General features: G+C 34.4%; 1 protein-coding gene across 1 annotated transcript; it reads left to right on the plus strand.

The window, feature by feature from the left end:
* Positions 1-15,085: 15,085 nt before the first annotated feature.
* On the plus strand, positions 15,086-15,655 carry LOC139900744 (uncharacterized). Its single transcript, XM_071883502.1, has 2 exons — positions 15,086-15,178; positions 15,236-15,655. The coding sequence occupies exons 1-2, from the start codon at positions 15,086-15,088 to the stop codon at positions 15,653-15,655; spliced, it is 513 nt and encodes a 170-aa protein (XP_071739603.1).
* The last annotated feature ends 330 nt before the right edge of the window (positions 15,656-15,985 follow it).

A 15,985-nucleotide genomic window follows, 5' to 3' on the forward strand; every position in this document is an offset into this window, starting at 1 on the left:
GTACAAGACTTGCAAAGTTTAGTTTAACAAGCGGATCGACAACAAGTTTAAGTTTACAAAAGTTATAAAGTACGAATGAAATATTTAGCGACATAATTAGTTTAAATCACAGTTGCTATAAATAGCGTAAATATGTAGACCAAGGTTTGAATCCAAAAAGTGCTATCCCTAGCGTACGTATGTATGTATGCTTGACCCCAAGCAAGAAATCAGAGTGTATGCATGTATGCTCGACTCCAAGCAAGTATGAGTGTACGCGGAAGCATATATTAAATAGCCAAGTATGAACCTGAGAAAACATGTAGAAAACTGTCAACGAAAAACGTTGGTGAGATCATAAATGTATTTGTGAAAGTATGTTTTTGAATCACAAGGTTTAGTATCAAGGCGTATACATCTCTAAAGATGTGTTTGTAAACCATAAGATTTAGTATAAAGTGAATATCAAGCGTATACATCCCAAAAGATGTTGTCTGTATCACGAGCACCCAATTACCAAAACTTAACTGAATCTTCCCTCTGAATTTTGAATATAGTGTTAGAACATACACTATGCACGTTGAAATTATATTTCATCCACTAACGGTAGCGAACCGTCTGAATGAGGGTTCGTTAAACCCGTATGGCCACACAACATAATCACTCGCTTACACTTACACCCTGCAAGTGGAACTAATGATAATTGGATTGAGGACTTTTGTTCTAACTCGTCTGTATCTTTGCTCTTGTATTCGCATTTGTATCCAAAGTATGAAAGTATAAACCGTATAAATGTATATAAAGTATATGTTTCTCAGCCCACGATTTAAAAGTATAAAAGTATTTGCAAAGGTGGGACTATGATCTCACCTCGAGTGCACGAGTATAAAAGTACTTCACAAAGTAACGTATGCATGATAGTTGCTTAGCCTTGACCTAAACAAGTAAGTTGTATCAATTAACCGGTTACGACACAAGGTCGGGTGAAATGTGTTCAATTAGTCCTATGGCTCGTTACGACTCGATTAAGTATAGCATGTGAATCACGTTGTCAAGTTTCATGCAAGAATCAAGTATAAAAGCATGTTAGAACGATTGTATAAAAGTTTGGTTAAGTTTGACTAAAAGTCAAACTTGGTCAAAGTCAACGAAAAAGTCAACACGTTCGGGTCGGGTCCCGAACTATTTTTCTATGCTAGTTATTCATATATAAGCATGTTAAAACAAGTTGCATGCAAATTGGAGGTCTAGAACATGTCAAACATTTTTAGTAAAAAGGTCAAGGGAAACAGAATCTGGATGCGGCTTATGTCGCGCCGCGGCCAGGCCTGTCGCGCCGCGACAATGGCCGTGGCCTGGTCCCAGGCCTGTTTCACTTGTTCAAGGCTTGGAAAAATTTCAAACAAACGCAAAACTCAAACCGTAAACAATTAGAAAGCGTATCTTATACCGTTGGAAAGCTCTTTTGACAAGGAACACAACTAAACATGTTTCATCAAACAAAAACAACATTTTCCATAACCGATTTCTCGTCAAGTGATCATTTAAAAGTCCATTTTCAAAGTTTCAAGTTCATCAATTGCATTTTAAGTTTCGGGAATCCAATTCACACATATGATATGCCGTTTCGAAGGTAATGAAGCATACATTACTACTAAACACTAACAATTAACATTCCATGGCATTCGAAACATCAAAAGCTCGTTTTAAGTCTATCAAACCCTAACCAAAATCCGCAAAAATCAATATTCATGTTTTTGAAGTTTCCTTGATCAACCTACGCATCAAAACGAAGCTAGTGATACTAGTAACACAATTAAAACATGAACTTTAACAATTTAACAACATTAACTCATCCAAAATCAAAGATTTAGCACACCCATTTCAAATGTTCAAACTAGTTACTCAAAACAACGAATCGAGCAAACAAAACATATATTCATGTTATACACGAGCCATAGACACTAACTAACACCATTTCAAGTCAAAAACACGAATTTATAGAAATCTAGAGTTTTAGAAATGTTACCCAAACTTGATGAAATTGGTACCAAATCGAAGAGGATGAAGAGAGGATCACGAATATGTAATTTGTTTTGATGTTTGCTTCTCCAATCGGATTTAGATGATGAATTAGTGAAGTTGGGAGAAATGGAGTTCTTGAGCTAGAGAGAAAAAGGAGGTGGAGATGGATGGAAATGAATGGATGAGAATGGTGGGTTGACTAGTTGACCTAGTCAACTAGTTTGCCCACTTGACAACTTTGGTCCCTCAAGTTTCAAAGCGGGTGCGGGAATTAACCAAACGAAATATTTTAAAAACGCTCGAGTAGACAAGTGGTGTTATAATTAAATAACGAGAATATTATAAACGTTAGTCAACGGAAATTGGGAATTCAAATAGCGAAAGATATTATTAAAAAAAAAAGACGGTGTTAAAAATAAATTTAACGGAAAAACGCGGGATGTTACATTATCCACACCTCAAAAGAAATTTCGTCCCGAAATTTAGTTGGAAGTAGTAGTTGTTGAATCTTACTCGAGATCTTGCGTTGTAAATTCTACGAATAAGTGAAGGTACGTCCTTGAGTATTTCCACGAATTTTGACGGTCGGGATCATATGTTGTTTTAAGGTTTGGCTTCCATGATTCATGGTTTCAACCGGTCCTCCTAGGAAGTGAGGCTTATCGTCGATAGTGAGTTCATCAAAGGAGATAACAAGTTCTCGTTTCGCAAAACACGTCTTTGAGTTGATACATCGAATGTAGGATAAATGGAGACTCAAAATGGGTCGGAAAATCTAAACGGCTAGCGACGGGTCTAAAACTCCCCAAGATTTCAAAAGGATTAAAATATCACGGATTTTGTTTTCTATGTTTCCCGAAACGGACTGCACCTTTCCAAGGTGCGACTCTTAACGTGACGCGGTTTCCCACGTGGAATTTGAAATGTTTACGTCTAACATTGGCGTAGCTCTTGGTGATTACGAGTCGCGTAGGGTTTTACCTGAATATGAATAAATTTTCTCAGTTGCTCATGAATAAACTCGGCCCCGGTGAATTGATCATCGTTTACTTGGTTCGACAAAGGAGAATGACGTTTCCGGTCACATGTGGTTTCAAAAGGAGTGACGTTAAAAATCGAATGAAAATCATTGTAGTATGAGGATTCGGTTAAGGAAAATACTTTTCTCAAGTAAATTTGAAGTTGGTAATACAAATTCGTATTATGGTTTTCAAGACTTAAATCGTATGTTTGTTCGGTCCGTCGGGTTGTGGATGGTACGCGGTACTCATGTCTAAACGCGATCCCGAGGCTTTTTGTAAGGCACTCCAAAATCTAGAAGTGAAACGAGGATCTCGATCCGAAACGGGGTATATTTCCCTAAGGCATATTGAACAAGTTTGCTAGGAATTGAAAACGTTAGCTAGGACAAGTTTCTCAAGAAAATTCGCGTCGCGGAAGATTTATCTGTTTCCAAAAACGTTTGTCGGAGCAAGTTCTCATCGGTTTCTGAAAGAAAAACGTTCGTCGGAACTATTCACCCTCGAGGTGAATACTAGTATAACGTGGAGAGTCTCTCTCCATTGGGAATTTAGAATAAGGACCTCCTGAACCGGAAGTACGAGGGTGATGCAAAAGAAGTTTCCGCCCCGATGTGAGCATAACGAGTAAGTTGTAGTTAGTCAATAAGACTGTGCGAGGACGAGCTAGTATACCCGTGTGACATACGGTTGAAATCGAATGGAATCGGCAATTCATTCGGAAGCATAAATATAATTTGACAATAATTGAAGGTGTGTCCCCGGTATGGTTGTTATAAATATTCTCGGAGTTTTCGGATGTCCAAACCTGAAAAGATGAAGTCATGTACATGGCACATGGTGGTGTTTAGGTTGATCGAGTCTAACCACCATCACGCGTCACTAGAACTTTGGTATGTCTTACCGTAATATAACCACGTTGATCGAGTGTCGTTATATTACGCTAACTCATACCTCCATTCCCACATCACTCTATAGATTCAAGTTCGTGTCATCGTGAAGACCTAAAATGAACAAAATGTAACGACGTCTCAAACGTGACTCGTATTAAATCGAAAGAATTTCTGCAAATCTAAGGAAGCGTTCCCCGAGGGAAGTGTATAAATGATTGTTCACGTCAATGCGGTTCGAGTCAGACAAAAATGTATTCAGGTATGAAAAGAGTAATGAGTCATGATAACGAGTAGTACGCAACCGTAGTGATAAATGTTGATGACGATACTCACCTAGAGTAGTGATGGTAGTAACACCAAAAAGTAGATAGTAAGAAACACCAGTGGGAAACCGATAGTAAGTTGAAACGGTGGCAAATAACAATCCGGGAGACAGAGTTCCCGAACAAGTGTGACTAATGAAGTCGTCGTCATCCATACGTGTATGAATCATGAATTTACGTGTGTTACCAAAAAGTGGCGGAATACGAGTTCGTAGGATGAAGGTTGGGTACCATTAAAAAGTTTGCCTAAGAATGATTCGAGTATAATGCACAAGTAGTCAAGTAAGTGCTATCTATAGCAAATGTATGTCAGAATGCAAATGCTAACTATCCGGTTGTAGTCTAGACTCACTAATGCGTCCTAACGACTCTGTTAGACACACTAATGCACGTCCTAGTTCCCTACAACCAACGCTCTGATACCATCTGTAACGACCCGACAAAATCGTCATTTACGGCGCCGCTAACTGAGGTCCCGTTACGTGGTCGTAGTCCCTATATGAGACTCGTTTGACCAAAATTATGTCGCATTCATTTGAAAAGTACAAGACTTGCAAAGTTTAGTTTAACAAGCGGATCGACAACAAGTTTAAGTTTACAAAAGTTATAAAGTACGAATGAAATATTTAGCGACATAATTAGTTTAAATCACAGTTGCTATAAATAGCGTAAATATGTAGACCAAGGTTTGAATCCAAAAAGTGCTATCCCTAGCGTACGTATGTATGTATGCTTGACCCCAAGCAAGAAATCAGAGTGTATGCATGTATGCTCGACTCCAAGCAAGTATGAGTGTACGCGGAAGCATATATTAAATAGCCAAGTATGAACCTGAGAAAACATGTAGAAAACTGTCAACGAAAAACGTTGGTGAGATCATAAATGTATTTGTGAAAGTATGTTTTTGAATCACAAGGTTTAGTATCAAGGCGTATACATCTCTAAAGATGTGTTTGTAAACCATAAGATTTAGTATAAAGTGAATATCAAGCGTATACATCCCAAAAGATGTTGTCTGTATCACGAGCACCCAATTACCAAAACTTAACTGAATCTTCCCTCTGAATTTTGAATATAGTGTTAGAACATACACTATGCATGTTGAAATTATATTTCATCCACTAACGGTAGCGAACCGTCTGAATGAGGGTTCGTTAAACCCGTATGGCCACACAACATAATCACTCGCTTACACTTACACCCTGCAAGTGGAACTAATGATAATTGGATCGAGGACTTTTGTTCTAACTCGTCTGTATCTTTGCTCTTGTATTCGCATTTGTATCCAAAGTATGAAAGTATAAACCGTATAAATGTATATAAAGTATATGTTTCTCAGCCCACGATTTAAAAGTATAAAAGTATTTGCAAAGGTGGGACTATGATCTCACCTCGAGTGCACGAGTATAAAAGTACTTCACAAAGTAACGTATGCATGATAGTTGCTTAGCCTTGACCTAAACAAGTAAGTTGTATCAATTAACCGGTTACGACACAAGGTCGGGTGAAATGTGTTCAATTAGTCCTATGGCTCGTTACGACTCGATTAAGTATAGCATGTGAATCACGTTGTCAAGTTTCATGCAAGAATCAAGTATAAAAGCATGTTAGAACGATTGTATAAAAGTTTAGTTAAGTTTGACTAAAAGTCAAACTTGGTCAAAGTCAACGAAAAAGTCAACACGTTCGGGTCGGGTCCCGAACTATTTTTCTATGCTAGTTATTCATATATAAGCATGTTAAAACAAGTTGCATGCAAATTGGAGGTCTAGAACATGTCAAACATTTTTAGTAAAAAGGTCAAGGGAAACAGAATCTGGACGCGGCTTATGTCGCGCCGCGGCCAGGCCTGTCGCGCCGCGACAATGGCCGTGGCCTGGTCCCAGGCCTGTTTCACTTGTTCAAGGCTTGGTAAAATTTCAAACAAACGCAAAACTCAAACCGTAAACAATTAGAAAGCGTATCTTATACCGTTGGAAAGCTCTTTTGACAAGGAACACAACTAAACATGTTTCATCAAACAAAAACAACATTTTCCATAACCGATTTCTCGTCAAGTGATCATTTAAAAGTCCATTTTCAAAGTTTCAAGTTCATCAATTGCATTTTAAGTTTCGGGAATCCAATTCACACATATGATATGCCGTTTCGAAGGTAATGAAGCATACATTACTACTAAACACTAACAATTAACATTCCATGGCATTCGAAACATCAAAAGCTCGTTTTAAGTCTATCAAACCCTAACCAAAATCCGCAAAAATCAATATTCATGTTTTTGAAGTTTCCTTGATCAACCTACGCATCAAAACGAAGCTAGTGATACTAGTAACACAATTAAAACATGAACTTTAACAATTTAACAACATTAACTCATCCAAAATCAAAGATTTAGCACACACATTTCAAATGTTCAAACTAGTTACTCAAAACAACGAATCGAGCAAACAAAACATATATTCATGTTATACACGAGCCATAGACACTAACTAACACCATTTCAAGTCAAAAACACGAATTTATAGAAATCTAGAGTTTTAGAAATGTTACCCAAACTTGATGAAATTGGTACCAAATCGAAGAGGATGAAGAGAGGATCACGAATATGTAATTTGTTTTGATGTTTGCTTCTCCAATCGGATTTAGATGATGAATTAGTGAAGTTGGGAGAAATGGAGTTCTTGAGCTAGAGAGAAAAAGGAGGTGGAGATGGATGGAAATGAATGGATGAGAATGGTGGGTTGACTAGTTGACCTAGTCAACTAGTTTGCCCACTTGACAACTTTGGTCCCTCAAGTTTCAAAGCGGGTGCGGGAATTAACCAAACGAAATATTTTAAAAACGCTCGAGTAGACGAGTGGTGTTATAATTAAATAACGAGAATATTATAAACGTTAGTCAACGGAAATTGGGAATTCAAATAGCGAAAGATATTATTAAAAAAAAAAGACGGTGTTAAAAATAAATTTAACGGAAAAACGCGGGATGTTACATCCGACATGGATGTTCACCTAAGCTCCGAAAGCAACATCACCAGAATGAATCAACCAATCAGCCATCCCCAATTCATTTGATGGGTTTGTAGTCGACTTAATCAATGGAGACACGAAGAAGGCGATCCCTTCCACCAACCGAATTCACCTCTTGGTGAAGAACCTGAAGCACTTACCGGCGAACCTATTCGAAACACCATTTTCTCTCTCATTTCCAGAGTATCTCTCCATGCCTATATCATAACTCAGATTATAAACCTTATTCATTCGCTTGTTCCTACCGACAATCATCTCAGAATAATAACAGAAGTTAACGAAATTCGTGCACGAGTTGTAGCCTTGGAAAATATGGTGCAAAACGTACCAGCTTCAGCAACATCACCGGCACCAACAGTACCGGCAACATCAACACCAGTACCACCAACAAACCAAGTTTCAACACCACATGCCTCAACATCTCATTCTGTACCTCGAGTATAATTATCGTTCTACGAATCGTTCTACATCAATTATCTTCATTCTACGTGACGATTATATAATTTTTAATGTTTTAGAGATTATATGTTCTAGTTCTAACGATAAATCAAATGAGATTAATATCATATTAACTCATTAAATCCATGATTATATCTGAAGAAAATATATCTGTATATATGTTTTCATAAAGAATGTAATTAAAATTTCTTTTGTACAAACTGTTAATGGTGAAAATATTTTAACGGGTAGGTAATATCCGAGAAATATTTAGATTTCACATTAATAAGTTACACTGTACATTCTTCAAATATGTACATTCTTCGAATCCATTCACCGCAGAATAACCATTTTCATTCAATTTCATATTTAGATTTTGACCTATCAGAATCCAACAAGTGGCATAATGAAGAAAACATTGGACAAAAATAAAATTTGTTAGAAACAAACAAATTAATTATGAGAAATTTTGTTAAGAATCCACGCTAACTGTTCCTAGCTAACTGTTCCTAGCTAACTGATTATATTTTATTTATCGCAATTTATTTATCATAATTTATATTCTCGCAATTTAATTTATCGCCATTTAATTTCTGTTATTTATTTTACGCACTTTAAATATCGGGGCACGTATACAAGGTTTTGACATATCATATCGACGCATCTATATATATTATTTGGAATCACCGTAGACACTCTATATGCTGTAATGCTAGAGTTCGCTATACATGGTTGAGGTTGATTCTATAATAATATATATACTTTGAGTTGTGATCGAGTCTGAGACATGTACACGGGTCACGATACGTATTAATTAATTCGAATATTATAAACTATATATGAATTATTGAATTAGTAACTGTGGACTGCTAACTGTGGACTACCAACATTGGACAATTAAAATGAATTAAAATATTGATTATAACATATGAAACTAAACGATTCTTCAAGTTTGCCACTTGATTTCATCCTAAAATTCATTTGTATCTTGACGATTACAATCTGCGTTCAAACCTTTCATGATTCTTGAAAATACCTCAATCGAGAGGATGAATCAACCGCACTTCATCTACCGAAGAAAAGATTTATGCATATAGTTATGAACCTGAAAAAATCTCGAAAATTGAGTAAACGCTTAACACGTATCTGTGCTAGCTCCTTTGACGTTGTTATTACTGAAAATCACTTTTCAATTTCTTTCCAAAGTAGCCAATTTTGTCACAGCTTCAGCAAATCGATTTTGACTTTTCATTCGAATAAACTCTATTATAACCTTGATATATAAGTTTTCTCTCGTCATCGTTACTGGGGAACCATTTATATCCCACCACATTAGCAGTAAACTTACCAGCAACTTCATTAATCTTTGACTTTCCGAAGAATCATTATATTCATTGAAACCTTATCATATACTCATCCACACTTAAAACGAGAATGACCATACCAATTACCCGAAATTAGCAATCAGTATTTTGAATCTCGCAACTTTTCTACTTCAACAGTTATATGTATACATATAACATTTATCTCTTAGAATTATGATCTTCCATCTTAAAATTTTGAAAAGCACTTAGTCTACGAATCGGTACTCCAAATTCTAAAAAAGTTGAATGAAGCAGCAAAAACTGTAGACAACCGTAAACAACCTTAACAGTCGAAAATGGTGATAAAGAATAATATGTTGGTAAAGCTCAAAAAAGTTGGAAATGGAAAACGGATTGGGCAAATCATGAAGGAGGCTGTAAACAAATCACAAAGATTAAATCTACCTTCAAAAAAAATCTAAATGATTCAGTATCCACTGAAGTTACTAACGAATACCTAGCTCGTGACTCTAAACCCTTACGGACAAATCTTCATCATCATCCATCGATATTAGAAATTCTAAGATATCATCGTATCTTTCTTTATTAATATCCTCAATATTTATGAAGATATCTTCATAAATATTCTTGTCCGATATTAATTATCTCTCCGCTCTATCTGTGTTATACCATAAAAGAAACTGTTTTAGTTTCTAAAATTCTGAAAAATTCGAGTTTGAATTATGAATGATTTTGAAGTAGTGTTGGAAATTGACGCATGAGTTAGTATAATATAATAAAATTTGATCAACGTGATTATATTACAGTAAGTCATGCTGAGTTTCTAATGGAACGTGATGATTCACAGATTATAACATCATCACGTGCCATGTTACATGACTCTTTCATTCTGCTTAACTTCTGAACATATCAAGAAAGTATATTCTTGATAGTTCTATTCTCAGTGATTCAGGTAATTTGACAAATCAAATCGTGCAATTACGTTCTTTCTTATTTAGAACATTAATTATGTTCCTTTCGAATTTCATATCTACAAATTTTGGACCATTATTCGCTTGAGTTAAAGTCGGGAAGAGAAAACAAAAGTATGAAACTCCGAAATATAAAGGAAGATATAAAACCCAACAACAACACATAAATTACAAACCGTGTATATCAATGTTTATCGCAACATAAAGACACGGGAGAATTAAAAACACTATAACCCCAAGGGTGAAGTAGAAGTAAACAGATTCCTCCGGTGAAAGTTGAAAAAGGAGATTGATTGTGGCGATAGTCAGGATGAGGACAAAGACCAGAACTGGATTAAGCATTTTCACAATCTTTTGAATTTGGGAATTGAGTATAGGAATGATAAAAGTAACGGAACGGAAGAAGTTAATTTATAGTGAAATATATGATAGAAAAATCAAGACAGATCTCCGCATTTAATTAGAGAGATCCTAATTTTCTGATTCGCTGAAGAATCAAATCTTTTAGATTTCGAAGATTTTCTTTAAATCCCTTGAATTCTGAAATTCAATCAAGACAACGTCAAAAGATAATACGCATCCTATTTTCTATATTCAATCATGACTACATCAAAAGTTAAGACGAAACTTTATTTCTCATTTCATTCCTTTGGTGATAGCTTCACTCGTATTCTTCACAAAATCAAATAGTTTTATCCATATTACTCAATGATAATAAAACCCTAATCTATAGCTTATATGCATCATGAAAACATACTTATTGTCAGCCATGACCACCTCACATAAATTTCGGGACGAAATTTCTTTAACGGGTAGGTACTGTGACGACCCGAGAATTTTTGACCAAATTTAAACTTAATCTTTATATGTTTTCGACACGATAAGAAAAGTCTGTAATGTTAGGTCTCAAAAATTTTGAAACGATGTTCATATATTCAATTGACCTTCGACTACTCTCGATGATTCACGAACAATTAATTGTAAATAGATATGTGTGTATGTATATATATAAATAATAATTCGAAATATAATTTGAAGTATTATATGTTGTTGTTATTAAAAAAATTAATAAAATAAAAAAGTAGGATATTATTATAATTATTATTTAAATATATCTCTATATATAAATAAAGTATATTAAAAATAAATATTAAATGATTGTAATACTCGTTTAATGTTTTGATTGATATTAAACAAGTTAAATTCAAACTTATGTAATTTTAAAATAAACGGTGATACGAAAATGAGTTCTATAAATTTTAGGCTTATTAAAAATGTATTTGGAAACTATTTGTTAAGTTTTAACACTTTTTATATTTCACCCATAAATGAGAGGGAAAGTTGATGTAAATTTTATTTAATAAATTAATGATCGAATTTTATACCATAATGACCAAATTAAATAAATATAGTTAATTTAAAAATTTTGAATTTTTCTGAAGACTTTTATCCGCCCCTGATTATCAACGAACAACAATATTCTATTCGAATTAAAACTGTCGGCATATATTTACAAATTTAAATTTCTGTAGAACACGTTTTATTTTATATATTATTATTATTATTATAATTATTATTATATTATTAATATTATTAAATTATACCTTTATGTTATGAATTAGATATCCGTGAATCTAATTGATTGAAATAGGTTCTGTGTAGGTGTTTGATTACCTTTAACTCATTATATAATACATGATACATATTTACATAGAGAGATATGAAACCAGAGAACCATTCTCTCTAAAACCATCTCCACTCCATCTTCATCAAACAAAACACTTGATCGAATCTTACAACTTTATTCAAGAGCATAATCCCTTTACACATACTACATATATTCATAATTACCATCACTCTTCAATTTAATCCTTTTTGTATCTAATCCAATAACCTTACATTCATCGTTAACATGTCACAAGCTGTAAAAGCCGGAACACGACCACCATGAGTAAGGTTTGCAACCTCCACTATCACCCTTACAAAAACCGAACACCCCTTTTGTTCTACTTCTTTTTTCGTATGAAACTAAACCACCATGACTATCTCCATTAAAACACGACACAACCACCTTCAAACCTCTCTCCATCTCCTTCGTAAAACACCATCAAACGGACAAAACCACCATTACCATTGTGAACAACCAAAAACCACCACATTCGAAAACCATATAAAGCTACTATTGCTGCAACTGGGTTTTCTGTTTTGATTCAAACATATATCACTGCATCGACTATCACCACCCACGAACCTATTACTTTTTATGTATGCTCGAACTATTCCTACTGCAGTTAATCAAATAACAACACCAATGTTAGACTGCTATTCTCCTTCGACCTCTACTACTGTTTTCCTCTTCGAACACCACCCACATACCATCTCTCTCTCTCTCTCATCTTCTCTCTTCTCTCTCTCTTCTCCTAATCCATGTCTGTTCAAAAATTCCCCAAACGAGAGTCAAACCTGCAACTTTTTGATGCATCCGTCTCCTATTAAGATCAAGCACAAGCTGCATCTTATATCTATTTTCTGTTGAGGTCACCACCCAAATCACCACTCGGTTATTGTTGCTGTAAATATTTCGGTTTTAATTCATTTCAAACCCCACCAAAATCATTATAAACTGATGCTATCATACCTGTTCTGTACAAATCCAAACCTCAAACAAAACCCATTGAACCCCTTTAGTTGCTACTCCTATGTTATAATAATTCTGATACAAAGAAGAAGAAGAATTAGAAAACAAAAGAAAAAAGTGGAACCACTTATCTCTGTCGACTTGCAAGTGGCAAGGAAGAAACCAATTAGATGTCAAATTGTAGGGTCCTTGTGGGTATAATATTGTCGACTAATATCTTGTGTATCTGTTTCCTTTTCGAACCCGCCACCCAACAGAACCCATAAAAGAAATCCCACATTTGTACTTGGGCTTAGTTAATTATTAGGCTTGATTTAAGTGATGGGACGTAAACCTTCCTGATGTAATTTGGGCCGATATGTTATGTTGTTGGACTAGGATCCATATAAATTAGGAAACCGCTACCATCTATTTTGTTAGAACTAAAACTCGAATCAAGCTGATGATGTAGTATGATGAATGTAATGATGGAGGTTACGGGATGATTGATGATGATATAATAGTGACAATTTTATGTTATGATTAGGATTATAATACCATTATAATTATGTTATGATTATGATCATGTTAAGATTATGATTGTAATTATAATTGAGATGGTAAAGATGATAGATACGGTAATGAGAGATGATAATGTTTATGATGATGCTAAATTAAGATGATGAAGATGAGATGATGGAAACTTAAGGAAGGCCAGACGAAATAGGATATATGGTTATAATTCGGGTTTAAAACAGAAATGAAATGGTGGAGGGATGGTTGGGGTTTATTGTGTTTAATCGAGAGGTCGCGGGTTCGAGCCCGGCTATGGGCATTTCTTTTTACAAAAAGCTTAGGAAGGGGTATACACTTTTATCTTATCTCTATAATTATTATTATTGTTATTATTATGTTTATTAATATTATTATTGTTATTGTTATTATTAGTTATTATTATTATTATTTCAAGTATTATAATTATCATTATTAGTAACGCCAAAAATAAGTGTTAGTTATTATTATTATGAATATAACTACAATTATAAATAATATTAATATTTTTATCATTTTGTTACCAAGTAACATCATTAAAAATCATTAGGGTTATTATTATTATTAGTAAATCATTATTATTAACAAAACTATCTTTTTAAAATATAATTGAATATTCTGTGCATAAAATATACTTATTACATATATATTATGATTATATTAATATTTTACATAACTATATATATAACAAACCTATTAATATTATTTATATAACTATTTGTATATAACAAACTATTGATTTTTAAATATAACAGTAAACAATTATATATAAATATAGATATATTAATATAACTATATAAATATTAATCATTTTGAATATATAAACAAATTAAATATATATAACATATAAATTAAGATATAATATAAGTATTTATTTTAAATGGAATTCTATAAAACTACAAATATATATAAACCATATGTGTTAATAAACGAAATTATGAGATTTCTATTATATGTTTTAATATATATATATATATATATATATATATACGAATGATATAGGTTCGTGAATCCAAGGCCAACCTTACACTTATTCAATGACGTCATATGTATTTTTACTACAAAATACAGTAGTGTGAGTTTCATTACTCCCTTTTTAAATGCTTTTGCAATATATATTTTTGGGACTGAGAATACATGCGCTTTTATAAATGTTTTACGAAATAGACACAAGTAATCGAAACTACATTATATGGTTGAATGATCGAAGCCGAATATGCCCCTTTTGCTTGGTAGCCTAAGAATTAGTAAACCGATCTACTAATTGACGCGAATCCTAAAGATAGATCTATTGGGCCTAACAAACCCCATCCGTTGTAGCAGATGCTTTAGTACTTCGATGTTGTTTTATCATGTCCGATGGATGTCCCGGAATGATAGGGGATATTCTTATATGCATCTTGTTAATGTCGGTTACCAGGTGTTCACCATATGAATGATTTTTGTCTCTATGCATGGGACGTATATTTATGAGAACTGGAAATGAAATTCTTGTGGTCTATTAAAATGATGGAAATGAATGTTTTTGATAAACTAATGAACTCACCAACCTTTTGGTTGACACTTAAAAACATGTTTATTCTCAGGTATGAAAGAAATCTTTCGATGTGCATTTGCTCATATTAGAGATATTACTTGGAGTCATTCATGACACATTTCAAAAGACGTTGCATTCGAGTCATCGAGTTCTTCAAGATTATTATTAAGTCAATTATAGTTGGATATAATATGAAATGGTATGCATGCCGTCAACTTTCGATGTAATGAAAGTTTATCTTTTAAAAACGAATGCAATGTTTGTAAAATGTATCATATAGAGGTCAAGTACCTCGCGATGTAACCAAATGTAATGTATTCGTCCGGAGGGATTAGGACGGGTCATGAAACAGTCCTTTTAAAGATTGGTGCGTAGACATGGATATACAGCAGTCGTTCACCTCTGTGGCATATCCTCAGGCTAACGGGCAAGTTGAAGTCACTAATAGGGACATCGTTGCCAGAATTAAGGCAAGACTAGGTAAAAACTGAAAAGTCTGGGTTGACGAACTCCAACATGTACTATAGGCACACAGGACAACACCAAAAGATAGGATAAACAAAACACCCTTCAATCTAGTATACGAAACTGGAGCGGTTATCTCGGCTGAAGTGCTTGTCCCAACCAACCGAATAATAACATTCGATGAACAACAAAATGACGAAGCATTACGAGAAAACTTGGATGCTCTCGAAGAACGGCGGACAATAGCACATATCTGGCAACCCGAAAAGAAGCAAAAAATTGCAAACCAATATGACAAAAAAGTCAAACCACTGAACTTTCAGCTAAACAACTTAGTGTTACGAAGCAATGAGGCCAGCCGACAGCAAGATGTCAGAAAATTGGGCCCACGATGGGAAGGATCTTACAAGGTAGTCGGCATAACTGACTACGGCGCATGCCACTTCGAAACACCAGATGGAATTTCGATACAACGCCCTTGACATGCTTTCCATTTAAAGAAATACCATGTGTAACTTGTCTACAACCGGGAGGACTGATCACCCACCCGGATAGCAGCAATACAGCACACTTATGTACTCAAATTATTTCTATGTATAAGTCATCAATAAAGTTTCATTTTATATATTTATACACTGTAACGACTCTGAATATGACACAAACACAATCAAAAGTTTTTTGGCATATTTCAGACCTACCGCCAGAAGAAATACCTTCTAGCTTTCGTTGGTAGGAGGATACCCCTCGAAGAACCTTCTCGGATGATGAGGGTGTCCGACCATATCATTGATGGTCCGGTTTTACCGTATAAA

This window comes from Rutidosis leptorrhynchoides, chromosome 3, assembly GCF_046630445.1.
Source record: "Rutidosis leptorrhynchoides isolate AG116_Rl617_1_P2 chromosome 3, CSIRO_AGI_Rlap_v1, whole genome shotgun sequence".
Classification (NCBI taxonomy): domain Eukaryota; kingdom Viridiplantae; phylum Streptophyta; class Magnoliopsida; order Asterales; family Asteraceae; genus Rutidosis; species Rutidosis leptorrhynchoides.

Excerpts from the sequence above, each read along its gene's own strand:
- LOC139900744 (XM_071883502.1), top strand. The coding sequence starts at position 15,086 with ATGGATATACAGCAGTCGTTCACCTCTGTGGCATATCCTCAGGCTAAC. Across the intron at positions 15,179-15,235 it reads ACATCGTTGCCAGAATTAAG|GCACACAGGACAACACCAAA; the intron begins GCAAGACTAGGT and ends CATGTACTATAG.